This window comes from Thermoascus crustaceus (assembly GCF_041956765.1).
Source record: "Thermoascus crustaceus strain CBS 181.67 unplaced genomic scaffold VTN00scaffold_1, whole genome shotgun sequence".
Classification (NCBI taxonomy): domain Eukaryota; kingdom Fungi; phylum Ascomycota; class Eurotiomycetes; order Eurotiales; family Thermoascaceae; genus Thermoascus; species Thermoascus crustaceus.
Window position 1 is genome coordinate 6,446,556 of NW_027192527.1, and position 26,055 is coordinate 6,472,610.

Genomic DNA, 26,055 nt, shown 5'->3' on the forward strand with positions numbered 1-26,055 from the left:
GGAGCGAGGGACAAAGGAAGAAGATAAAGCGGCGGGCTAGACCTCGAGAGCTCGCCGACAGGACGCGTGGCCGGCGCCGGAAGACGGCCTCGCTTGTTTGCAGCCTCCAGGGGCTACGTAAGTCAACACGTGTAACGCTGGGATATTGCTTCACCGCATCGCGATCTAGGGACCTTAGAAGCTGTGTCTATGGATCATCGGGTTTTCGCAATTATTTTTGTTGCCAAATGTAACCCCCTGTGTCAACGCTGCGTTTCCAGATTTTCCATTGGCCGAGATCTGATTAGATTAGATTAGACAAGATCAGATCTACGACCCCCCAAGTAGTGACTACTCGGACAATGTCAGAAAAACTCAATCACCTGTGAATTATTATATTTCTCGATAGGTATACTGAGTCTAGCAAGCCCCCATAAATATTACAATTTTGTTATCGTTATACCAGTGCATGCCCTGCTGTTTTGCTTCTCATGCTCTCTATTAACCTCCAGCCGCTGCCCACCACGTGGTACCCGCCCGGCTGCTGATGATCAGCGTACCTTAATATCACGTAGACAAGAGGCATAAGTAATGAACACGGATTTCTCGCCAGAAAAATGTATTGTTTAACAGGGAAGATAACGTAGTTGCGCCTTATCAACTTAGATCTGATGGAGTTTCACAAGCGTCATCTTGCCGATGCTTCAACTATGGGCACTTAGACTGCTGCAGGTGGGTCTTAAATGCACATGGCTAAACGGTGATCAAGAATGCTGTATACCTAGTTAGTAAACTTGGCAACTGGAGAAGTGACCTCCATCCCAGCATCTCTTTCACATTCAACCCCATTTCAGCTGTCTCGAAGCGCTAGTTTCCATTTGCCAGATGCAATTCCCTGCTTAGAACACTATATTCGCAAAGGATTTCCCCCAAAGTCCAGCTAATCATATTTTCCAGATGACTCCTTGGTGACTGCTTTCTTCTCTTTCAACCTTTCGAGCTGAAGTTGCGAGGCTTCCCAGTTTTCCGCCAAATCCTCGACGGTCTCATCCATTACCCTCTTGTCCTCAAAATCAGACGACTCCTTGGGACCCAAAGTGACGGCTGGGATTCCTTCCTGCTTAGCTGCTGCAATCAATGTTTCATCAAAGACATTCCTTAGAATCCGCGCATCCCATCTATCTCTGAGAATGATGTTGTAGTCATCGTCGTCCTTATAGTCGACTGGAATCAGGGGTTCTGCTTCTTTCAGAGGTTCAATGTCTATGAACAACTTGGGATACTGGAAAGCGTCCCAACACGGCAGAATGCATGTCATCTCCCAGTCAATAATTCCCACAATCTGATGGGTTGCAGGATCTGACAATGATATTATCTGGATTGTTGTCGTGATGGAAAAGTGCGCGAGTCCTCTGTCTCTGTTGGCGGAAAGACGCTTGGAAGAAAGTCCAGCACCGCATCACAATATTGAGCACGTCCGGTGCCTCGTCGATGGGATCTTCATCACGGTGTCAATCTCGTCAGCGTCTTCTGAGTGTGCAATCTCAACACCAGTCCGTATCCAGTCTATTTGAAGCTGTATTTTGGCGGTGATGTACTCATTGGAGCGTTGGGTCCAGTGAGGAAAGGTCGGTGGCTCATAGCAAACGCGCTCATATCGCTGCACTATTGTCCCGAGGCCTGGTTGCTGGATGAAGGGGACAAGGGGGGGGCATAACCCACAAAGGGGTTGCTGGGAGACCGCCGAGGAGAGGAGCCTGAAAGCTCGGGTCACATGCAGCGGCTGTGTATTACTTTCAGCCCGCTCCTAGAGGAAGCTCTTCTCTGCAATGTCCCGGTACCGCAGAGAAAGATACTCCAGTCACCGCCAGATGTTTTTACAGTCATGTGAGGCAGGTTACCTTGGTCAGGAAGCCATGTCGTCAAGATATCAACGCGGCGCGAGTCCCCATGTACTAGACCACAACCCCGGATTGTGAGGTTGTGCTGAAGGGAACTGTCAAATTTGGACAGATCCAAAGGACGTGATCACACAGATGACAGTTATGCAACATGGAAGAACACAGCTGAAAGTGCTAATCGAGCGTACTGTGGTCGAGAATAAGAAGGCAGGTGAAGTATAACTTCAGCCTGCTTCGGAAAGTCAAGTAATTCTGATATTGACACAGGGCAATACCAGACCAAATACGAGACGAACAGACAGCTATGGACCTGGCCCGTGTTCAAATAGATCATTCATTGTATCCCTCTAGCTTTGGAATCAGCTCAACAAGGGTGTCAATCTTCTTCGCAGGTTGGATATCATCACCGAGTGGCTCGCGAGCAAGAAAGAAGCTGTCCCAGCCAGCGTCGATAGCACCTCTATAATCCTTTTTATAGTCGTCTCCGACATGGACACAGATCCACTCATCAGAAGAGGTACTCTCAGGCTGGGCATGCATAGAAGCCACCATTCTTTGCGCTTGTCTCTTCGCGACATCGAATATTAGTCTGTGAGGTTTCTCCTCTCCCGCCTCGTAACTCGTGATGACCATATCGATATCATTGACGGGATCAATAGTCTCTGACGAGGAGTATAAAGCCGAAGATAATACTTTAGCATCTTCATCCATACGACTCCTCTCTTCAAAACCCGGCAAGTCCATGCTAGACCGCTCCTGATCCGCGCGGACGTCGCCCACAGTCAGCCCTAACGACTTCAAAACCGCGGGGACGCGGTCGTCAGAATTGGAGATGACCCCGACTACAATCCGATCGAAAATCCCCACTCCGGCGTCCAGCTTCAGCCTCTTCAATCTCTCGAAAAACGGTATCACATCCTCGTACAACGCGTACCCGTCTCGACCCGCGAAACGATCCAGCAGTCTCTCCACCATGCCTTCTGGGAGCTCCACTTGATCGCCCGTGTCATCTCCCTTGATGAGCCTGGTAAAGCTACCCCGAATAACATCACCCCACCACTCTCTCGGACCACCATAGCGTCCCTTCAGCACATCCTGCCGACCATAATTCGGCCACCGCTTGCTCTGCGCCTTGTACGCGTCCTTGAATGCGGCCTGCAGCTTATCCGGTACGACGACGGACGGCGAAAGCCCAAAAGAGTGAGCGGTCGAGGTGTACTGTTCAGCAATGGGCTGGCGCGGGTGGAAGAGAGTCGAGAAAGCGTCGAAGGTGAGGAGGAGGGTCCTGCCCCCGGGGTGCTTGGCTGCGGTCGTCACATGTCGGACATGGTTTAGGAAGTGCTGTCGACAGGACATGGATAAGAAAGCGTGAAGTGGCGGAAACAGATACTGGTGAGTCTCGATATGTACAGTACCGCGCGGGATCGACGGATAGATGTCTGCTTAGGTGCAATTGAGGTCGATATCGATAGCGATTAACTCCGCACCAGAAGCGCAGCTTTGGTGGTGTAGCCCCGCCCGAGCCCACCATAATGTATCCGCTCAGGAAACCCCACTCGATAAACCCACGGATAGGCTAATCGACAGCAACATTCATTTTAAATCCGGGCAAATATAGTATTTTTCTCGCATGGTGGGAGCCTTTGGGCTACATCATACACCTGAAACAGCTATAGCCTGCTATATCTCAAGCCCCTCATCTTGCTGTACACTTTCCTACATGCAGGCCTTCAGTGCCATGTTTCTAAGAATAGTACCTCAGGTCTATTGTTGGAACGGTTTGGAGTTATTCTCGTTCTCTGTCTTCAAGTCCCTCTGGGAGTGAGATGCACGATTGCTGACCTGGCTGCTGCAGTTGTATTGGTAACTTCTAACGGTTCCAAGTCTTCTTAACCTGGAAGAATTACGCCTGTTGCCTTTCAATGTCGACAGCATGCAATTTGTTGCACGATTTATATGGAAAGGTGGAAAACAAAAGCCATGCTTTTCATGCTTGCCGTGCGGGGTATCGTTCTGTTTATGCAGGGCTGTGTTGGACAGCGCCTAATCGTTGGTTCATAACACTACAGTACAATTCTTGACATATCTACAGAACTAACAATCCGTTGGGGAAGGAATTGGGCGCCTTCTTACTCCGGATCGCGTTGACCGTCGTCGCCGTTACAACAGTCCGTGCCATACCTCTCGCCCTATCCTTTACAATCATGAAGATCTTTTGCCTCTGATGTATATCGTTTCTGATCGATAAATTTGTATTGCTGCGTTGCTGCCTAGGTGATCGTCATTCGGCACGCTCGCCGAGAGGCCTCTTTCCCTTACTGGTGCAACGTGGACTGCCCTAACCCCTCACCAGCAGGCTTCATCTTCTGGTCTGCTTCACACACTCCTCAATCGTATTTTCGGCGTCCTCAGATATTTTGATCCGGACAGACTTTTCCTGGACCTATCATGGTGTCTGGCTCAAAATCATATGGGTATCCGCCAAGTCTAGGCAGCAGGGGAGTGATCCAGTCGTGGATATGGGCAATCTTTGCGGGATGCCACAATATAAAACAAGACTTTTCTCAGGGTTGCTCAAGGGTATCTTTGCCTTGCACTAGATGCTTTCCAAATGGCGGGTGAGACTATAACATCCAAGTTACCGAATGAGGCCATCGAGCCTGGAGGAGCTGTCTCTGGTCTACATGGTCAACACTCCGTATTCCGAGCATTACACGGATTCCTGCAGCAAGCTCGACGCGCCCTGTCTGCGCAGGCTCACGATCGACTTCGACACGGAAGACAAACAATGGGAGTCACCCGAGGCGTTTGGACCCGGCGAGGTCCGGTGGATCCGCGAATTCCTGTCGACGCAGGCCGCCGAGTTCCCGCACAGCAGGCTGAGCGAGATCTCCGTCATCTTCCAGGCTGACCTCTGGGATTGCGTCACGGCCGAGGAAGACTACGTCTGGCCGTGGGACTATCTGGACGAAGCGGCGGATATCGTTGACTTACGCCCCTGAGGCTCCGAGTTGGGAAGAATACTGTGGTCTGCGACGTGATGTGACGCGCGGGGAATTTGGTTAATGGTGCAGACAGAGGATGGACTTGCAATGCTTGTTTATGCAACAGACATACGGGGCTAATAGACCAACAGAGAATTCTCAGAGGATGTAGAGCATGTCTTGAACAAATCGTACATGTATCAGTAGGTTTAATTTAAGTTCAGGACTATACGATGGATACCTATGGTTGCGTTGAGTGTGCAGAATAATAGAAATAATATCAATCGAATAAGCAAATAAATAATCACTACACCTATCTCTGTATTATTAATACTGACTGGAATCTTTCTGCAAATCCTGGATCTCCTGGTCCTGAATCTAGGTATGTACATACATAGATACATACATACATACATACATACTGTACATACTCCAGACAGGAACGAACAGGCACAGGCACTTCCATGTCCCTTTAACCGTACTTAGTACGAGTAGCGTGCCATGCTAGATAATAAGCTCAGCTCTGATATCTATCTATCTACCTACCTAATCTATCATGAAGATCAGGAAAAAAAAAATTCAAGATTGGATTTCAGAATAGAATCCTTCATTATGTCTCTTCTTCCTTTTCTATCTATGCTGAAGATAGGTAGATAACGGTCCGATAACCTTGAATATGCATACACCCCTTTTTTCCCCCAGAACCAACAACGACCCACAAAACCCTATCCTATCCTATCCTATCCTATCAAATCGACGCAAACACAACCCAGAACGCCAGCTGGGGCTCAATTCTATGTATGTACATACACATTTAATCCTGGGACCACTTTTCCCGACAGATCATCAATACCTCCGCATCCATAACAATGCACAGAACTCAAGAGCGAAAGATCACTCCCACTGCGACTTCCCCGCCAAAGACCCCAACCCACTTCCAGCATGCTTATTCAACAGCGCAGCGATATTCGACCCGCCACCGCTCCGCTGCTTTACCCTTAGTTCCCGCTCTCTCTCCCGCTCGCGCGCAGCTGTGTAGTAGTTGACAGAGCCCTTCTTCGCCGTCACTTGTGGCGGGGCCTTGGTCGTACGTACTGCTGTGCTGGAGCTCGAACTAACAGAACCGGACGAAATGCTAGATGCAGAAGAGGCAGTTGTTACGCGGCGCAGGAGTGGCGGGGGACGGAAGCCGATGTTTGCGGTTGGGTCTTTGGATGAAGAGGAGGATGAGGAGAGGGATTGGAAGGCGAGCTTGCCGTTGGAGGAGGCGGAGTTGGATGAGGCTTGACGGAGGAGGGCGAGACGGTCGACGACGGGACCGCGCGTGCGGCGAGGGTGGGTTGGGATTGCGAAGGTTTTGTCTTTGGATGGCTCTGTTGGAGCGTTGTTGTCATCCTCGTCGGAAGGATTGTCGTTGTCGTTTTCGTGCTCGTGCTCCTCATCGTCGAGGGATGCGTCCTCGTGGAACGAGTCGTACTCGGGCGTTTCGGTCAGGAAAGAGACGGTCTCGCGGATCTCCGCGAGGGTTGATGGCCTCTTCGAGACCGCGCTGGCTGCAGTGCGGCGGAGATAAGGTGGAGGTCGGTTGGCGATATCAGCGGTAGAAGGTTCGAGGGGTCTCTTCCTCTTGTTGCTTCCTTCAGTAGTAGTATCGTTGTTAGAGGCCTCTTGCTGGACTTCTTGTGACGATACGTTGTCCTGAGAGCCACTCTCCTCTTCAAGGAAATACAGGTCCATCTCATCATCCATATCGCGGTCCTCGATCGCCCTGAAGAAGGCCGCTTTCTTGGGGTTCTCCGCAATCTCGCCAATCTTCTCATCCGCCAGCAGCGCCTTGCGCATCTTTGCAAACTCCCTCCGCTTCTCTCGTCGACGGGCCATGCGCTCGTCGTCCGAATCATCGAGGTCGAGATCATCGTCACCGCCTCGTCGCCGGCGAAGGGCACCGGTCGTGATGTCCTTAAGCAGCTTGGAGACCTCCTTCTCATCTTTGTCGCGCAGGTGTTTGCTGTAGGCAAGTTAGCGTATACTCATAGCAAATCTATACAAAACGAAGACATACGCATTCAGTGCCGCAAGCTCCTTCTCATTGACCACCTCGCCGCTGTTATCGTTGATCATCTGCCTGTCGTACTCATCCTCTTCACCTTCGCTGTCATCGCTTGCACCTCCCAGGCCGGCATATTCATCTTCAGACTCCTCAGCAGCCTCGTCCATCATCTCCTTAGCCTTGCTCTTGTTCCTATCAAACGGGACGGCGGACTTCTTTGCGGCCTTCCGCATAACCTCAAACGCGCTGGTCTTATTCTCGGCAGCATCTTCCTCCACATCTGAGAGATCAGGAACGCGTCCGCGTCGAAGTAGCCTTCCCTTTCTGTTCGTGATGGGCGAGCCGTTCTCTGACAAAGGAACTGTATCCACAGTGGACGGCGGAGCCTGCAAGAACCGCTTCGTGTTGTCAAATGGCGACATAACGAAACCGGCGTCTTGAGTAGGGTCGGGGATCTGGGAGTACTGCGAAAACGTTCCCGTAGCAGGAGACTCTGGAACGCGCGAATTGGCCCGGCTATTATAGCCTGCAAACAGATCAATTGGCTCTGCTTGGCTGTCCTTGACCATCACCTGCGAATCCAGCTTCTGGAATTCCGCTGACGGCAACCCGGGGTCGGGCAGGTCACGGAGAGCTTCCAAGGACTCCTGCTGAGTATCCTGCTGGCTGTTGTCACCCAATGTGCCTGCAAAGGCCTGGCTCAAACTCATGGAGAGACCGCCGGAAGTTGGCATGTCAGGGAACTGAGGACGCTTGGCAGACTCGGGAGGCTGCGTCACAGATTTTGCAGGTGTTTTCAGCTGCTCCTCATCATCTTCATCGTCACTGATCACACGAGTAGGACGCTTTCTCCGTGCTGTTGGAACCACGGACTCCTTCTCATCCTCCGACATCGCTTCCGACTGCTGATCCTCAGATTCATCCCCTTCTCCAGCTTCATTATCAACGAGATCCTCGTCTTCTCCTTCTCCGTCTTCTTCCTCGTCATCCTCGTCATCCTCCTCCTCTTCCTCATTTTCTTCATCGCCACCCTCGCCCTCTTCATCAGAACCGGAGTAGTCGTAATCATCGTCGACCTCGCTATCATCCATATCGACATCCTCGCCCTTCCGTTTCTTCTGAGCAGCCTTCTCCCTCTTGGCTATCTCCTCAGCCTCCTTGCGCGCCTTCTCCATGAGATCCTCGACATCATCCTCCATCGCAGCGCGATCCTCCGCAGTCTCGATAATGATGCCCTTTGCCCGGAGTTCTTCAATTCTTTCCTGTCTCTCCTTGGCAGCCTGCTGCCTTGCTCGGAGGCGCAAGGAAGCAGACAGTTCAGCGGGAGACATCGACGTACTGCGTCGGGTTGGAGACGTAAGATGAGCTAAAGCTTTGAGTTTCAACATGGAGGCTGATTCCTGCGCTTTTCTGATGGGGAGGTTCTCGAAGGCTGCTATGCGACGGCATTTGGCGGGGGAAGTTACGACTTCCAGATCGCTATCGGAATCTTCTTTCTGATGCTGGGCTATCGAATCCCGCGAGATGAGAACGCGGACAGGCGGCTTGGTGAGTGGCTTCCGTTCAGGCTTGGGGTTGGCTGCTGCTTCTGGCTGCGCAGGCGCAGGCGCAATCTCAGCTCTCCCAACAGTCACCTCTTGCTGGGGTTCCGGTGGCCTGCTCCAAGGTTCCTCGACGGACGGGATTTCGGTTTCTTTATGCGGAGCCTCGACTTCTCCAGTGGGTTCTGTGGTCTGTCGCTGGGTAACTTCGTCGTTCTTCTCCTTCGCTGGAGACGCCTCGCGAACAGGAGACGTAGGCGGAGTCGCCTTTTCCTTCTGACCCTCCGCATCCGACGAGTTCTGCGACCCAGCCGTCGAAGAGCTCTCAGGTCCAGCAGCAGGCAATGATTCCTTCTGCTGGTTCTGCTCCTTAGGCTGCATGAAATTGAACCGGGCAAAGAAGCTCTCCTTCGAGATCTTCTTCTTCGTCTTCGCCTGATGCGCCAACTGCATATTCCGACTCATTCTCTGCGTCTCACGACTCATCTCCTCGAGAGCCTTCTTGCTCGCTTTGCGCGGGGCGCGCGATTGCTGGGTAAGTTTCCGGCCCGACCCACGATCCTCGCTGCTATCCTCTTCTCCAGAGAGAAGGAGCTCGTCGCTGAATTGTTTCATCTGTTCTGCCCTGGCAGCCTTCTTCTCCGCCTCGATGCGCTCCCTCTCTTCCCTCTCCTTGCGCTTCTGAGCGACCAGCGCGCGCAAGCGATCGTTGGGTTGGCGGCGGAGCACATCGTCATCGTCATTATCAGAGCGTTCAGCAGCTGCATCTGGACCCTCCGATCCCGGCCGTCGACAAGCGGGAGACGAGACGAAGAGGGGAGAAGATGAACGGTCACGAGAGGGTGATGCATTTGGTGACTTTCTCGCGTTCGTAAGCCTCCTTCTGAATCCAGCGGTCGGAAGGTCATCTTCGTCTTCTGAGGATACGTTCGAAATGTTGTTCTTCGGGGACTGCGTTTCTGACGGTTGTTGTTGTTTCTCCTTCTCGGCGCGTAGCCTCCGTGCGACCCGTTCGTATGCCGTCTCGCCGTCGTCCTCACTTGCTGAGTCAGAATTGTTATCATCTTGTTTGTTCTGGATCTGGGTCTGAGTCTGGGCCTGCATCCGAGCCGCCATCCGACCTCTAGGCATGATGATATCGTCATCTTCCTCCTCTTCTTCTTCCTCCTCCTCATCATGATCAGCGCGAGCGACCCTCTTCTCCTCTGAATTCCAACCCAAGTTCAATTCCGGTTTCGAATCCGAAGTCGATGGGAGCTGCTGCCTCGTCACCGTAGTAGTAGTAGTAGTAGTAGTAGTAGTAGTTTTAGAGCCACCATTCTCCCTCTCAGAATCACTATCACTATCGAACGCCGCAAGCATAGCCTTGATCTTCCGTCCCGGGGTGAGGATAGCCGGCGAGCCTCCCGGGAACGACGCGGAGCGCGTCGAACGAGGCGTGGACGGGGAAGAAGACATGGCTGTCTTGTCTGCAGATTTCGGTATGGGTATAGCAGGAAAATTGAAAATCAATCAATCAATTAATTCAATTCATAATATAGTCATGTCGTCATTTAGAGAGTCTAGTAGAGCATTGGAGTGGTGGAAGGATGTGAGATGAGAATAAGATATATGGGGCAAAGGCCTAACGGAAGGGGTCTCGTTCTCCGCCGTCCAGCGAGGGTATGCGGTATGCGGTATGCGGGCGACGCGCCTCGGTCGCGTTCCTGCGATACGCGCTAGTCTGGTTTAGGCAGAGATCTCATCTCGCGGCCGCGGCGAGGATATCAACACGTGATGTGACTTTGCGGAGATAAGGAGGGTTATCACCGTGGAGACGTAGATCGATCCCCTCGTACTGTAGAGGAAATATCCCCTCGGGGTATCCGAGGATTGGAGAAATCTACAAGAGCCACTGCGATCCAGCGCGTGGTCCTGCTCCAACGCCATCGAGGACTTCGTTGAGACGGTACCACAGGCTGCAACTCGCAGAACCCATCGCAAAATCTGGAGCGATTCAAGCCATTCGGAATGGGTTATCTAGGTATGATTTACATACAGTGGCATGGCATGGCATACATTACCCTACCCGAGTCCATCGAATGAATGATCACGACATGTAAAGAACCTTACCTTACCGTCCAAATCATCACGTCCGGAAATGTCGAATCGAACGAATAGAATAGTAAAGCAAGTCCCCCGTGTCGTTCGTTCCAAGACAACCTGCTGGTCCCGGGATCATCTCACCCGGAACTTCCTTCCGCTTGAGGGAAGAAAGAATTATCAATTTCAAATCCATGCTGTGTGTGTCCCGACCTGAATGATTGATCCCATGCGCATGTCAGGCTGTTCATGTTCAGACTTTCCATACGCCAACGCCCAAAAACAAAACTTCCCAAGGTTTCATATGTCCATATGATACAGCGAAAGCTTTCCTTTCCTTTCAGATGTCGATATCAATGTCCAGATCCAGGGCGGCGATATTCTCATCGTCCATGTTCCGATGACGGATGGCCGCGACACCGCCCTTAGTAGCTGGCTTCTTCTGAGTGTTCGAAGGAGTGACGCTGCGCTTAGGCGTATCAGCCTTCGCCGGAGAGTTGGATTCGGTCGCTGGTGTGCCGGTCTGACTGCGATCGCTACCCTCGAAGAGGTCATCCCTCTTCGGGGCAAGAGGGTTATTACCCCCGGAGACGTCGTAATGGGTCCGGGCCCGTGTCTTGACGCGCGCAAACGGGTCGGCCACAGCCTCTCCACGGGCAACCGCTGCGGCAATCCTGCGGCTAGCCTTCTTCTCCTCGATCTGCGCACGACGGACGTTCTCGGCATTAAGCTTCTGGTTGCGGAGGTTGATCTCGGCGAGACGCTGTTGTTGATCCTGTGCCTCTGACCGAGGCTTGTGAAGAGATGTGCCAAAGGCAAGCTTAGGTGCGCTGATCTCCGCCATTTTGGCCTCAATCTTGGCGACTTCATCCTCATCGCCCGACGCGACGGCCTGCTGGAGCTGCTTCTCCAGTTCGATACGTTTAAAGATCAACGTCTTGCTATCGAACGCTCCCTGCTTCCGCAGCTTCTCGTTCAGTTCCTCCTTGGTGAATTGGTGGTTGAGGAGCCTGTTGATATCGGCAACCTTGGCAGCGAGCATGGACTTCGTCGCCATTTTGCAGTCTTCAACGGCCATCGTTTGACGGTAGCGATTGAACTCAGCCTGCCGACATCAGTGCCACGCTCACAGCTTGTCGAAATTGCATACAAACCTCTGTAAAAGGAGAGTCGGAGCAGGCGATGAAGGGGAACTCGCGTTCCGCCTTGCCGTGCGCCACAAGGGCGTACTGATTCGTAACGAATGATCGGCCGTTTGGTGCCTCCATGGCATAAGGCTTTCCCTCCGTAAACCCTGTATAGAGTCAATACAGAATGTGCTAAAAAGGGTCTGCATTACATACTCTTGATCAAACACAAACGATACTCATTCTGTCCGGTCTCTCGATTCGGACCAATGTTCACACGGGTATAGCAGCCAGAGATGGCATCGTCAAATCCTGGGTAGAAGCAGACCTGAGCAAAGTTGCTGCGTCCCACGCGTACACGCTGAAAGTCCCTAAGTTCCGCGGGGGGATCGTCCTTGGGGATGGACGGTGACCGGTCAGCCTTGTCGTCCCACTCGACTTCGCTCTCGCCGTCCGCATCTTCGTCGGAGATGCCGCCGTCCCGCGACCTGCTCCTGCGCTCCGCCTTCCGGGCGTTAGCATCGCGACGGCGAAGCTCGTCGCGTCGGCCCTTCTGCTCGCGCTGCCTCTTATACGCCTCCATCGCATCGGAGGTCTCGCCGACCTTGCGTCCCCCCAGTGTCATCTTCTGGCGCGAGCTCTTGCGCTGGCCGTCATCGAGGTCAGCATTGCTGGCCTTGCGCTTGGTCTTCTTCGCCTGAGCGCGGGCCTCCTCGCGCTCGCGGGACGCCAGCAGACGACGGAGAGCCAGATCCTGGTTGTGACGGTCGACCTGCTGAGCACGTTCGGACAGAATCTCTTCACGCTGGATTTCAGGCAAGGCCATAATCTCCTCCTTATCCTTGGCAGAGTAGTAGAGCTTCTCGTACGGGAAGATCGGACCATCATCGTTCTCTGGGGGTGGCGAGCCGTCCGACTCGGAATCAGATTCGGACATGCTGGCAGATTGCAGCGAGTTGTGCGACTCAACAGAGGACCTGGGAGACAGTGTTAGTCTACCCTCTGTCGGCAGACAGCAGAGGCGAGAAACCAGGGTAACACTCACAGTTCACCCTCCTCAGTATCCTCTCTCTTCGCCTTCCTGGACCGTCGGACCACCCTGGCAGTTCCTTTGCGCGCCATCTCTGGAGCCGGTTCTGGGGAGTGACGTTGGGGGGAAGAAGTCGCGGGCGGCGGAGGAGACGTCGACTTGGGCTTCGGAGGCGCGGAGGACTCCTCGTCGGAGGAATCACCTCCCGCCAGAGCGAGGAGTTCAGCGTCAAGGTCTGCGTCCGCCATGGTGAATGCTATCTCCCGTGGATTGCTTCAAACAAAAAAGTGCGAAAAAGGACAACTCCAAGAAACGAGCAGAAGAGATAGAGAGGAGCAAGCGCCCAAAGAAAAGGACCCTGCAAATAGAAGAAAACAGACTCAGGGGCGCAGCTCGCAACGAAGAGCGTTGAATTAGAAGTTTCCAGCCCGCCAGAACTTGTACAGCATATAAGGAGAAAACAGGGTATATGGATCTATAAATCGGCGAACAAAGAGAACAATATAGAAAGAGAGGAGGAGAATTCCTGGAGCGATGGGCGCAGGCGGCAGGGCAGGGCTGGCGGTCGAGGTGAATCAAGAGCAGGAAGAGAGTCGGGAGACGTTCATGACGTCCAGGCGCACCGCCAAGACTCCACAGCCGCGCGGCTGCGGTTGCGCTTGGACGCGGACCTGCCGGAGCCGGAGCTTCGTCCGAACATCATCTAGAAAGTTGCAAACACAGCGACCTCTACATCTTGCTCTCTCTTTCTGGGAAGCTCCCCGTTGCAATAGCCACTGGACTGATTTATATACCAACCAATTGCTCTTTAACGGAATTGGACATCACAATGGACGCCTTGCCAACACTACGAAAATGCGCTCTCCAACACACTCGACAAGCACTCCGACCAGCTTCCCGATCAAACTCGCTGCCTCCACGATCACTCCAACACACTGGGCTCCGACGCAACTTCTGGACTTCCTCTTCCACATCTTCCACGTCCTCCAATGACACCAACCAGCAACAACAACCATCCTCCACCACCTGCTCCGCGAGCCCCTCCCCATCATCGGGCAAGAAACCCCGCTACATCCTCACCAAGCGCCAACGCGAATTCCTAGACAGCGCCCTCCGCGTCAACCAAGCCGGCGAACTCGCCGCAACCCTAATCTACAAATCCCAATCGCCCCCCGTGATCCGCTCGCACCCACACCTCCGCCCGCTCATGAACCACATGTACGCCCAGGAAGCGGGGCACTTCTCGACTTTCAATCACCTGATCGCGAAGCACCAGGTCCGCCCGACAGCCATGTACCCGATCTGGACCCTCGCCGCCACATTCCTCGGCTGGTCAACCGGTATCATGGGCCGGGAGGCAGCGATGGCGTGCACCGAGGCCGTGGAGACGGAGATCGGATCGCACTACAACGAGCAGATCCGCGAGATACTGTCGTGGATGGCGGACGCGGAGAGGAAGGGGGAGGAGGTGGATGATGAGATTAAGGAGCTTGTGGAGACGTTGCGGAGGACGAGGGATGAGGAGCTCGAGCATCTGGATCATGCGGTCGAGAATGATGCCAAGGAGGCGAGGCCGTATGAGCCGTTGGTGAACGTCATTCGGTGGGGGTGTCGGGGGGCGATTTGGATTAGTGAGAGGGTTTAAAAGTAGATATAGATGTGCTCGTCGCTGGATTGAGGGTCTTTTTTTTCTATTCGTGGTGTTGTTATTTATGTTCTACCAGAGGTAGAACGACTCGTCGGATCCTCCTGGCCTGAGCTTGGAAGCTGTTTATCTCTCGTTAGATAGAGTGGCTTTCTTGGTGTTTGTCTTCTCCTGTATCATATTTCGTGACGAGGCGATGAGTGACCTGAATCCTTTGTCAGAGCTAATGAATGAACGCTTCAATCCTCTGCATGGTTTGAAACCTGCTCACGAGGCAACAAGCACATCCTCATCGATCGTGAACTTCATTCCGCTCAAAGCCGCTAATAATCGCTAATCTAATCCAACAAGCCTTTTAACACAGAAAGAAATAACCAAGTACAGTACCCTCATGACTGCTCCCACAGAATCATCAGAAGCAACACAAAAGGACAACAAAGACAGGCAATCTAGGACCGCATTGCCTCAGACGCCAGAAAAAAAGAAAAAAAGAAAAAGACATATCCATATCTATCTACAGGAATACATTCGTGAATGTCACTCCCATTCCTTCTTTCCCCTCGGCCTTTTCTGTCGACCATTGAAATCATATAAGTAGAAAAGCAGAAGAGTCGGAACCCATGAGTATAAAACGCGCACAGGGCATCGTGACGGATCCGGATTCGCGGATCATCGTTAAACATCGTAGATAGCCATTGATCATGTCGCACCGTGCCATGCTAGCCGCACAGCGCGAGAAATCGTACAGAGCAGAACCCGAATTTTTTGATGACAAAAGAAAAGCCATGTATTCATATTCCGCTTCAAACGCCCCGGAACTGTAGACGGAGTTAGCCTCGTACGTAGCAGAGGAACCAAGGAAACAGGACTCACCATCCTCACGATCAAGAACCACATCGCACCGATGAACCGGAAGATCGACAGCCCCGCCACACTCCACAGGACAACGGCCATGTAGATAGTGGCCCGCTCATTGTCGGCCTCCTCGGGATCCTGGTCATTGACGCGCTCCAGACCCGCCGCGCTCAGCACGACGGCGCCGAGGGCGAAATTGCAAAACACCCACACCAGCACGACGGCGCTCCGGAAGCCCTTGTAGTAGTCCTCCTGCTTCTCCTCCTCGGACACCTTCCTCTCCTCCTTAGGGGGCTTCATCGCAAACTTGGCAAGCTCCGCATCGTACTGCGCGTTGAGGTCTCCGTCGTCCTGGGGGATGTTGACGTCGACCTTTCCGCCGGGCTTCAGGTGCGCTGACGGCAGCTTCTCGGGCTTGTCGTCACCTTTGGTACCCCAGGTGATGTCGTGAGTATTACAGAAGGCGTAGATGTTCAGGACGTTGATGTATGTGGGGGTGAGTAGGATGTATTGGATAAACTGCGAGAGTCAGAAAGATCCCAGCACCGTAGCAGGACGACCGCTTACCGAGGTGAACATATGCCACGGATCGAAGAAAAGGAGAGACGCTATGAGCCACATGACGTAGGTCGATCCCAGTGACACGATAATCGAGAAGAATTGCGTATTGGTGAACAGGTCGCTGAAAGTGAAGCTATGGTCCGCGACTTCCTTCTGGATGGATTTGACCGTTACGAAGACTGCAGCGAAACTCAGATAGATCATAATCCCGACCCAAAAATACACCATGGTCATGTAGAATTTGTTCGAGCCTTGGGGTCGGTTGCCCAGGGCCAAAACGAAACAGGTAACGAGCGTTGCGAGGTAAAGCCATTCAAAAACGACTCCGAGAATTTCGCCGGCCTTCCCTAAGAGATCCTTTGCGCCGAGATATGTCGTCAAGATGTGGAAGACCAGGAAAAAGTTGCCCTGTGTTCATATTAGCCATTATCGTTCGATCTGCGGGAGAGATGGTCATACAATAGCAAACCAAGCAAAGAGCATGTTAATCGTCTGGTAGATGAATTCGATCAACAGCATAAATTTCCTCGAGAAGCTGTGGTTGCTCCTCCAAATCTGATAGAAATGGGTAATCGCATACACCGCCGCGAAGAAACTGCCGTTGAGCCAACGCCGTCGTTGGAGGATGAATTCCGCCATGCGGTCGGGCACGTCGGTCTCTCCGGTTGAAGACTTGACATACTGCAGGATCCATCGACTGTTGCGCTTCGCCACAATCTCGAAGCAGAGAATTCGATCCTCGGCCAGGTACATGTTCGCCGTGAAGATGCCAGCATTGGCGCCATGCATCTTCTCACCCTTGAAATACTTCTCCAAGGGTCCTTCGCCATTCTTGTCGTTTTGCAGGGCGACATATCGATAAGCCGAGAACGCACCAGGAAGGACAGAGATGAACCCGAAAGCAGACTCCAGTGGCTTGTCGAGGATGTTGCTCAGCTTGTATTCGAAGTTCTGCGTCGCGACAAGGGGGTTGAGCAGCTTCTTTCCATGCGACAGCATAACCTTGATCTCACCACACGCTCCTCCACACATCGGCTCCAGGTCAAAGGCCTTCCACAGATGGTAAATGGAGTCCCTTCCCGGTCTGGTACCGGCATCGATAAGAACGCAGATGTTCGGATCCAACACGCGACCAAAGGCTTGGAAAAACCACCGGTGCGAGTTGATCTTCTTCTGGTTCTTCTCTTTCAGACAGAAAATCATCTGCACCGGTGTTCCCGACCGCGGCTTCAGCTGGACCTGTTGGCCTTTCAACTCCAACCCGACCTGCGTTGTATACTCGTAGATGTGCGCGGTGACATCCTTGCCATTGACCTGCTGCTTTGCAATTCCGTCTTGGTAGACGCCCAGAGCCGCCAGCACGGCCCTTGTCCGTGGGTTGATCTTGGCACGTCCGTCGCTGATCACGCACACCACGATCTTTTTCCATGCTTCCTTGCCCCACGTCTTGCTGTTCGTCCTCGAGCACATATACTCGATGTTTTTGAACACGCCTATCAACGTCCTGGCGAAGAGGAACTCATCCTCATTGTACATGGTTATCGCGATGAAGAGCTCCGTGTGTCGCGGCTTGGCAAAGAGCTTTTGGCGCAACGTGAAGCGCTCGTCGTAGAAGTCGGCGGGATCGCACGTCGCCGCCGAGTAGCGCATGTGGGTGAATTCATCACGTCCCGGCGGCTCCGCGTGAGGCACCTGGTTCAGGAGTTTCGGGGGTATCGGACAGTCCAGCACGAGGTTACCGTTGAACAACTGCACCTCTTTGACGGTCTTCCACCTCCGGATGGGGGCAGGACTCGGGGTTTGCGCGGCGGGATCGTCGTGATATTCCTGTTGATCGTAAGGCTGTTGGTCGTACGGATTGGGAGCGTATGGGTTATCGGGCTGCAGCATCGGAATCCTGTCGTCTGACTGCTGGTGGGTGTGCGCAGGATAGTTTCCCAGGTCATAGTCCTCCTGGGGGGTAACTGCAGGCTGATAGGGCTGGGTGTAGTAGGCATCGTGGTGTTCTTCGGGATTTACGGTATACTCGAAGTTGGGGTAGGTGGGCTGATGCACCACATTATGTTGCTCGTAGGCCTCGTTATGCCCGAAGGAGTTGTTTATACCCTCGACGGAGTACTGTCAAGACTCTTTAGCACGTCATCGCTGTTTCGTTCTGTACTGTGGATCGACTCACCGTGGGCTGTTCGGCCAGGCGGTCACTCGAAGGCATCTCGAGACGTCCTTGGTGGGTGTATGGGCCATCTTCGAGCTGGTACCCGTTCAGCGGCCTCCCGGGCGACGGCGTCCGATTGTCGACCTGGTACGGATCCATCATCGGCGAATGACCGTCGTCCTCCGCATACGGATCTAATAATGAGTCTGGTATCAGCAAACGTTCGACCTCGCGTATTCCCTAGCTGCGCGCTTTGAGAGAACGTGGACTGCGGAGCTGTAGACGCCTTGAAGCTGTTCCAGCGCAATTGCAACCGTGAAAAGCACGAAGCACCACAAGGCCAAGAGATCAGGCACAGCAGCGCCTGCGGCAGAAATAAGGTGAACGATGAAGCGCCAGACACAGCCCGGTGCGCCGCACTCGAGATGACGACTCCTGGGGCAAAACGGATCGGAGACGGAGCGCACAGCGTCGGAGGGAGCGAGATCTCCCCGGCAGACGGAAAAGGGAGACGGAACTGACCTAGACGGTTGTAGGACGCCATGGCGACTGATCGTCCTCAGGGGATGCTTCAACTTCCAATCGAGCCCGGGGTTGAAGGCGCGGGCGGAGATTACCAAGGCGAATGTTGACCAGCACCGGCCTGTGCTCGAAACTTGATAGTCTCCCGCGCCCTTCTTGGCTCAGCTCCCGTGTTGCAGAGCAGATAAAACGGCAGCTGTATCGCGACCGGGCCAGCGACACGATGTCAACCAGGACGAAGGTATGAAAGTGAAGACCGACGTGGGCGTGCAGGCGGGAAAAGATGACAGAAAGGCCTGTCCCACGGAGCAACCGCTGGGTCGAGTGGAAGCGCCACGAGTGGTGTGGAGGGGCTTGGCGCTGTGTTGATGAGCTGAAGCTGCGCGATCATCTGCCTGATAACGTCGACGGTGGAGCGCCAAGCGGGGAGCAGCGGTTGCGCTGGCCTGCGGTTTGCTGCTGCGCTTGCTGTGCTGACCCGTTTGTGTACGTATACAAATGCTACTGTGTATCCTTACTGTATATCCTCTTCCCTTTGATATCCTCGTGTCCTCGATATCTTTTGGCACGACATACTGCAACATCGATCTCCTGCTGGCCCGAACGGGCGGGGGAGAACATTCTGAAACATGGAAGCGCTGTGCTGGAGCCCCACGGCCCATAAGGCGAGTCGCATCACTGGGCCAACCGTTCCCCAGCCACGGAACAGCCACAGCTCAGCCTCCAGGAACGCGCGCGCTGGCACCTCTCGCACCGTGGTACGCTCTGCTATCGAACAGCCGAAGGTCCAAAAATAATCTCCCTTCGTGTGACGCATGCCCTTGCAAAGAGAGTTTGCGGGCATCGAGTAGACTCAAAACACCAGCATGGTCCCCCCGGACGGACAACGTCATGTCGTCGACGAAGGAGGACTGGCCTTGGTCCCTTAGCGGCCGGACGATTGCTTCGTAGGCGGACAGGCAAATCACGACCGCGCAAGCTGCAGACGATCATTATAATCGTCACACACAGCCAAGTCTTCACCGGTCTCTTCGATGTCTTCCATGGTTCCATCGACTCCCCCCACGTGCCTCGCCATTGGCCCGCAACACACTTACTCCGAAGCTGTAGATCTACCCGTTCGGGAAATCCTTGCACAGCTTGGCCTTGCTTAAAATCTCCTCGCGAATCAGGATATCAGGAGACCGGCTTTAAGCAGCGTCGACTCTACCATGACAACGACAGCTCCAGAAGAAGCGCCAACAGGGTGGTGCTCTATTTTCTTCTATGCGTGAAAGAGTGATCGCTGATCGCAGATTAACCAACTAACCTTATATGCTCGGATCTAAGAATTCCAAGGAACCAGCAGCAAAGGCCTCAGCGAATCCGCGCTTGGGATATGTCGACTCTACTTCACCACTTCCATCTTCAAGACATAGCAGCAGAGCCAGGTGCACCCGCTCTTACCAACTTGATTTTTGACTAACAAGATCATAAAGAATGCGCCAGCCAGTTCTGGGAAAACACGGAATCGAGGGTATTCACACAGAGCTTGAAATGAATTCTCATTGTTCAACCTGGCGCTAGACCATGCAGTTTAAGAGTTATGGTCAAGTCACGGAAGAATGTAAGCCACAATGATCTACGCTGTCCATTTCTGATCAATAGACTAGGGACCGCTAGAAGCTCCAAGGTTTGCACATCCATGATGGCGATGTTCATGTGACTTGGAAGTGACAGCGCTTCGATATCCATCTTTATCGGCCTGAGAGCCCTGCAGAGCTAGTAAATCCAGCTACCTCCAGCACACTCAAAGCAGCCAGCCCTTCGAACATCTTTTTCCTATTGCAATGATCACATCGCACCTGAAAATCCGGTGATCAGATATTAGTATGTCCAGCATGATGACCAGAAAGATATCCGTCACGACAACGTTGGCGCACTGAGAAAGCCACTGGCACCTTGCCAGGCCATTGCTTATGCCGGTCTCTGGGACATCGTCTCCATGGATACGAAATGTCCTTTACAAAATAGTACACAAGAGGATTCGCATGGTTGCTGGATGAGGTAATTTACTGGCACCAGATTTATATTTTGATATTTTGATATCAAACTTGTGTCTACATTAAGGGAAAGCAGCACAACAGCAAGGGAAATTATCATGTACATTCCACATATTTTGTGCGGGAGATTTAAAAGAACGAGATCTGAATCCGGATAACCGCGCTCAATCGTGATTATCGAGAGAATTGTTAAATGACGAAAGACGTCCCACTCCACAGCAATGCGTCCTACATGTTCCAACGATAGGAGAAATTATATAAAACAGGATCGACTAATCCAATAGCCGAAAAGAATTGAATATTATTAGAGCCAACCGCCATATTCATCTTCACACGTCTCGGGGACTAACACCCGAGAACCGCCAACAGGTGGATGCGCCACATTGTGCGCACGGACCGTATACGCTTTCTTTATCGATAACCGGTCAACATCCGCATCGCAAATCGCAAATCTCCCCCGCTGTCAAAAACAAACACCAGTCGCTCGAAAAAACAGGAGTCATAGAAGCCACATTTCCCTCGGGCACGGATAGGCCGCGACGTATTGAAACCAACAACATGGCTAGTCCATCCTCCGGCGCGACCGCGAGACCGGTCAATGTGCTCTTCGTCTGTCTGGGGAACATCTGTACGTGCAGCCCACTCACTCATCGAGAACACATAACCATACCATCTACCCCCTACATATCATATCGCTAACCACTAAACCTGAACCAACAGGCCGCTCCCCCATGGCCGATGCCGTCTTCCGCAACCTCGCCTCCTCCCACCCTCTAATCGGCGAGATCGACTCCGCGGGGACAGGCGCCTACCACACCCTCGAGCCGCCCGACCCCCGCACCATGTCGACCCTCCGCCGGCATGGCATCACCGACTACGACCACGCCGCGCGCATGGTCACCAAGGAGGACTTCCGCACCTTCGACTACATCCTCGCCATGGACAGGTACAACCTGCGCGACCTGCAGCGGACGCGCGAGACGGTCATCAACTCGATGAAGAACCCGAGCGCGGCCGCCGCCGCGGCGGGGAAGAAGGGGACCAAGCCCGCCGTAAGTGAAGGTGAAGGGGTGGGCGCGGAGAAGAAGGTCGCGGAGGTGAGATTGTTCGGGGATTTCGGACGCAAGGGTGGTGTTCCGACGGAGAAGATTGGTGGTGGGGAGGAGGTCCAGGATCCGTATTACGGTGGTGTGAATGGGTTCGAGGAGGTGTATCAGCAGGTGGTGAGGTTCTCGAAGGGGTTCTTGGAACATGTGGAGAGGAAGGCTGCCGCTGAGGCCTCGTCGTGAGTTGTCATGTCGACGCGATGAGAGCTGTTGTTTCTTTTTCTTCTTCTTCTTTCTTTTTTTTTCTCTTTTGGGGACTGTCGACAAGAAGCATTCATTGCATGGAGCGCAGGCACACTCCGGTAGATACCCCCTGCTTCTGATAGACCTGTGGATATAAGACGGTTGTGGTGGGTTGTGCATTATCATGTGCAAAAAGTTACGGTCAGAGCCGTTGCATATTAGCTCTGCGACGAATCTACGATGGTCGCTCGGGATCCGATGCCCAGTTGTGTCCGATCCATATACATAGAGAATATCATGCAATATATGGGTATTGTGATATCGCGATAAATAAGTGTGTCATCTTGCTTGATGCATGCAGATATCTCAATCGAGGAAATCATACGCTTCAAGAAGAGTCTGTATTGTTATAGTTTGTTGCACTTCAGCAATTCTAGATAAAACTCTCGGTGAATGAATGTGCTGGACATTCTCCCTTGGAATTTTTCAAGTACAGCTACCTGGGGCAACCATGTCTCAACGCCTTGCCGGAATACAGATTAGATACAGGTATCTTGTGTCCGGAAATACTTGATCTGATCTTTTTCTCATAGGATGACCTCAAATGTATACTAATGGGTCACATACCTACCTGTCTATATTGCCTATGTCTATATTGTGACAATAGGGTTTAGGGTTTTGTAAAGGAGCGAAAAAAGAAAGATGAACATGAATAAAAACGAGAAAACGGCGGAAAGCCGAACGCGGGGGTCGAACCCGCAACCTTGAGATTCCAATTGATCACTGTTTTCCCAGTGATCGGGCTGTAAGAGTCTCACGCTCTACCGATTGAGCTAGCCCGGCTGATTGGTAGATCTCTGGACGAAGGAAGACAAAAACCCCAAAATTGAATCTTAAGAAAAGACACGCCATACTCAAAAACCAATCGAACTAGAAAAGAAACGAACCAATGTTAATCCTTCGACATCACGCACAGCGCGATGCCGCCCAACACCAGAAACATCCCCAGCCACGTCTCGCGCGCGATGACTTTCCGCTCGACGTACCACTCGCCCAGCACGGTGAAGAGGAAGGCCATTGAGTTGGTGATGGGCACGGTGAGGGAAAGTTCTGTAACCCCAAACCCCAACATTATCAGAAAAAAAAATACCGTATCACACAACATGAGATGAGCGAGGAGAGAGAGGGAAGGCATACCGTGTTTACCAACCAACAAAAAGAACCACACGCTCCCTGTCAGATTCAAGACCAGGGGGATCGCGTACGCGGGTGTCCGGAGGAGATTAACAACCGTCCAGAACAGGGTGACCAGCTTCATTCTTAGCCATGATATCTTCCCCCCTCCTCCTTCACTAACACTGTTATCGCCATGATGACTACCGTCTAGGTTTTGCGATTGAGATTGCTGCTTCGCCGCCTGCCGCTTGTTGAAATCGACCGCTGCGCGCCGGATGAAGGGCGTCGTGAACCCCCACGCCAGCCCGACGAGGATGAAGGAGAGGATGTAGTTGAATGCGGAGGGGGGCGCGTCGGGGGGAGGGGTGTCGGGGTCCATTTTCTTTCTTTCTTAGTCCTGTCGTCGTCTTGAGGTTCTTCTGCTGATCGGGTTCGGTGGTGTGGGTATGGTGGTGTTCACTCCGGGTGCGGGATGGGATGGGGTACGGTACGGGGCTCGGTTGCTGAGGAGGTTGGGAGAAACAGGCGCGGATTCAAGAGATATATCTAACTGACAAACTTGTCGTTCAAAATATTCGAATTCATCTCCTAGAAGTAGGTGTGGACGTATCGAATGCCGTCAACTAATTCTTCCAAGGATCCATGGATGCGACGCGGGCGACGTTGGGGGGCGGTCCGGACGGGTCCATGCGCTGCGATGGACGAACGCAGCATGTGATCTTTATCAGGGCCGACCGATAAAGTCCGCACGTTCAAGGTCCTCCCTTAGAAGTCTTGTATATATCTATGGATCAGTTCCTGCTCTTGTTATCTGATTCTTAATCGTTTTGAGAGTCTGAATCATTAGAAGGTACTAACTGATCATTCTTATTTTCAAATAAATACTTAAATTGTATGGTTAACATTAGGTGCACTCCGAGCAGGCTCCCGCACGGGCCCTAGTGGGCTAGGCTTTTACGAATACACCTATCGCCGTCCAGCTAATGGAAAGATCACAATACTGGTTCGGTCGTACTTGGTTGCTGGTGCCCGGTAGTGCCAGTAGCCCTATCTGATAGTAAGAAGTAAGCACTAATAATAGTGGCATGCGGGGGCGCTGCCAGCTCCAGGTCTAGCTGGGGCCATGTTTGTCGTCACGTATAGAAGGCTTTTAATATTAAAACCGATAAGTTCTTCTTAGAGGCGGTTAGTTGGATCATTATCTCTCGCTATATATCCATTCAGTGAGCGGCAGGAATACGAAAGATGTGCTCCAGATTTGGTACAGGCTAAGCCTTCGCGCTTAGCCACTGGGGCAGGGAATAAAATTCACCACATTCTAGTTCCACACATTGGTCGACGGCTGAGCAATCCAGATGATAGCATACGTCGATACGGCGAGGGCCAGGGTCTGCATCTGGCCGTCTGCGCATCACGAGCAAGAGAACTGCCACCATGTGGGGGGCCTTAGATTTTAAATGAGTTTAAATATTTGAATTAAAAAAAAGGTATGGGTTTCTCCCTTTCTCCAGAGTAAACAAAGCCCAACAACATCATTCACAATGACTACCAAACCGTCCGACGCTCCTTGGGCCGACGAGCCCTACAGGCTCATCCCCATACCCTCCAACAGGCTTGATATTGTAACACTGCTCCCCTCAGTCTTCCCCAGCTTCCCCGCACTAACCCCGGATTTATATATAGAACTCCCACTCCTACGTCTACTGCGCCTCCGAAATGGCCTACTCGCACAACTGCCTCCTCCGGGGTCTCAATGCCATCCTCCTCCAAGCTCCCCACGTACCCTCTTCAGGCTCACCCGGGTACACGGCCCAGGATGTGCGTGACCTGCTCTTCTACGTTGCCTCGTGGGTCAAGACGGTCGAGTGGCACCACCACACCGAGGAGACCTGCATGTTCCCGGACATCGAAGCCTTCACTGGCCAGCCGGGGATCATGGACGGGCCCAAGGGCCAGCACGAGGAGTTCACACCGGGGCTGGACCGCCTGCTGCGGTATGCGCAGGAGATGCCGCCTGAGGAGTATCGGTGGGAGGGACCGGGTGGGATGAAAGAGATCATCGACGGGTTCGCGCCCAGTCTGACGAAGCATCTGTACGAGGAGATTGATGTCTTTCTGGGAATGGGCAACCTGGACAGCGCAGGGTTGCGAAGATGCTGGGATGAGGCTGAGGAGGTGGCCAAGGCGAAGGGAAAGTTTTATATGCTGGTAGGTTCCAAGGTTATTGCAACAGTTGCAGGATGACATGATGAGCGGACAAATGGCATGGACGGTGCTGACCAAAGGACCTTCCTAGTATGACGTCTTCCCCTGCGTTCTGGGAACATGCGACAAGACCTACGAGGGAGGCAACGAGTTTCCACCTCTGCCTGCGGTCCTGCCGTATGTCATCAAGTACTGGTTCGGGGCCAGAAACAAGGGAGCATGGCGGTTCAACCCATGCGACTTCTGGGGACAGCCTGTGCCGCTTCACTTTTTGCCAGAAAACCGGGGAAAGAAGTAGCATCTTTAGCAATCCGTTAATATTGTTATTCAGGGAAGCTGAATATCAAGAGTTTGTCATGTAGTTAAGGCAGGGTTCTGGTGGAATTTTGGAACATCAAAGAGGTACTCAGCATCACAAGATAGGAATAACTCTCCCAAGGGTCTTGACCTGTTCCTCGATCCTTGCATATACTGGAAGAATGTTTAGTCAGGAGTGCAAAATACAGCAAGCTGAGAGTACCTAAACCGATATATATAAGTTCTGCTCCTCGGCACTTTAAGACTGCTGTGCAGTCTAGTTGGTATTGGGAGGTTTTTAATGTTAGAACGGCTCCTATAGTAAGGAAACATACTGTACATGTTTTCCTAAGATGTAGGAAAGGAGGAAAATGTTGTAACTTGTAGATGTGATCCTATTTCTGTTCGTGGTTATGATGGACGAATGCGGCATGCAAACCTTACCGCGACAAATGCCGATAATAACAGCCGGTCGGAATAGAGCTCGACCGGCCCACCAGAACAGTGCACTTATATGAATTCGACACGCCTTTCTTTCTTCATCAGATACAATCGAAGTCATCGTTAAGAAGGTGATTATGTTCATCTACGCTCATCTATTTTGTTTGTGTGTT

General features: G+C 52.6%; 10 protein-coding genes and 1 non-coding gene across 11 annotated transcripts; 4 read left to right on the forward strand and 7 right to left on the reverse strand.

Moving 5' to 3' along the window:
- Window positions 1-919: 919 nt before the first annotated feature.
- Window positions 920-1,297, reverse strand: VTN00DRAFT_2350 (uncharacterized protein; the record flags this gene model as incomplete). The annotated part of the gene is made up of 1 exon (XM_069428559.1): window positions 920-1,297. One exon carries the CDS (start codon window positions 1,295-1,297, stop codon window positions 920-922), a length of 378 nt encoding a protein of 125 aa, XP_069293052.1.
- A 913-nt stretch (window positions 1,298-2,210) lies between these two features.
- On the reverse strand, window positions 2,211-3,236 carry VTN00DRAFT_2351 (uncharacterized protein; the record flags this gene model as incomplete). The annotated part of the gene is made up of 1 exon (XM_069428560.1): window positions 2,211-3,236. One exon carries the CDS (start codon window positions 3,234-3,236, stop codon window positions 2,211-2,213), a length of 1,026 nt encoding a protein of 341 aa, XP_069293053.1.
- A 1,289-nt stretch (window positions 3,237-4,525) lies between these two features.
- On the forward strand, window positions 4,526-4,882 carry VTN00DRAFT_2352 (uncharacterized protein; the record flags this gene model as incomplete). Its single annotated transcript, XM_069428561.1, has 1 exon — window positions 4,526-4,882. The coding sequence occupies one exon, from the start codon at window positions 4,526-4,528 to the stop codon at window positions 4,880-4,882; it is 357 nt and encodes a 118-aa protein (XP_069293054.1).
- An 876-nt stretch (window positions 4,883-5,758) lies between these two features.
- Window positions 5,759-9,913, reverse strand: VTN00DRAFT_2353 (uncharacterized protein; the record flags this gene model as incomplete). The annotated part of the gene is made up of 2 exons (XM_069428562.1): window positions 5,759-6,872; window positions 6,927-9,913. 2 exons carry the CDS (start codon window positions 9,911-9,913, stop codon window positions 5,759-5,761), a joined length of 4,101 nt encoding a protein of 1,366 aa, XP_069293055.1.
- Window positions 9,914-10,877: 964 nt separating this feature from the next.
- Window positions 10,878-12,942, reverse strand: VTN00DRAFT_2354 (uncharacterized protein; the record flags this gene model as incomplete). Its single annotated transcript, XM_069428563.1, has 4 exons — window positions 10,878-11,642; window positions 11,692-11,831; window positions 11,881-12,641; window positions 12,710-12,942. The coding sequence occupies 4 exons, from the start codon at window positions 12,940-12,942 to the stop codon at window positions 10,878-10,880; spliced, it is 1,899 nt and encodes a 632-aa protein (XP_069293056.1).
- Window positions 12,943-13,523: 581 nt separating this feature from the next.
- Window positions 13,524-14,339, forward strand: VTN00DRAFT_2355 (uncharacterized protein; the record flags this gene model as incomplete). The annotated part of the gene is made up of 1 exon (XM_069428564.1): window positions 13,524-14,339. The coding sequence occupies one exon, from the start codon at window positions 13,524-13,526 to the stop codon at window positions 14,337-14,339; it is 816 nt and encodes a 271-aa protein (XP_069293057.1).
- Window positions 14,340-15,142: 803 nt separating this feature from the next.
- On the reverse strand, window positions 15,143-18,454 carry VTN00DRAFT_2356 (chitin synthase I; the record flags this gene model as incomplete). Its single annotated transcript, XM_069428565.1, has 6 exons — window positions 15,143-15,157; window positions 15,213-15,713; window positions 15,762-16,163; window positions 16,215-17,873; window positions 17,932-18,104; window positions 18,433-18,454. 6 exons carry the CDS (start codon window positions 18,452-18,454, stop codon window positions 15,143-15,145), a joined length of 2,772 nt encoding a protein of 923 aa, XP_069293058.1.
- A 2,578-nt stretch (window positions 18,455-21,032) lies between these two features.
- VTN00DRAFT_2357 (uncharacterized protein) lies at window positions 21,033-21,763 on the forward strand (the record flags this gene model as incomplete). Its single annotated transcript, XM_069428566.1, has 2 exons — window positions 21,033-21,102; window positions 21,195-21,763. 2 exons carry the CDS (start codon window positions 21,033-21,035, stop codon window positions 21,761-21,763), a joined length of 639 nt encoding a protein of 212 aa, XP_069293059.1.
- A 735-nt stretch (window positions 21,764-22,498) lies between these two features.
- Window positions 22,499-22,606, reverse strand: VTN00DRAFT_t18. The gene has a single exon. It is a non-coding gene; the product is annotated as a tRNA-Lys (tRNA).
- Window positions 22,607-22,715: 109 nt separating this feature from the next.
- On the reverse strand, window positions 22,716-23,318 carry VTN00DRAFT_2358 (uncharacterized protein; the record flags this gene model as incomplete). The annotated part of the gene is made up of 2 exons (XM_069428567.1): window positions 22,716-22,873; window positions 22,961-23,318. The coding sequence occupies 2 exons, from the start codon at window positions 23,316-23,318 to the stop codon at window positions 22,716-22,718; spliced, it is 516 nt and encodes a 171-aa protein (XP_069293060.1).
- Window positions 23,319-24,480: 1,162 nt separating this feature from the next.
- On the forward strand, window positions 24,481-25,442 carry VTN00DRAFT_2359 (uncharacterized protein; the record flags this gene model as incomplete). Its single annotated transcript, XM_069428568.1, has 3 exons — window positions 24,481-24,561; window positions 24,623-25,147; window positions 25,236-25,442. The coding sequence occupies 3 exons, from the start codon at window positions 24,481-24,483 to the stop codon at window positions 25,440-25,442; spliced, it is 813 nt and encodes a 270-aa protein (XP_069293061.1).
- Window positions 25,443-26,055: the final 613 nt, after the last annotated feature.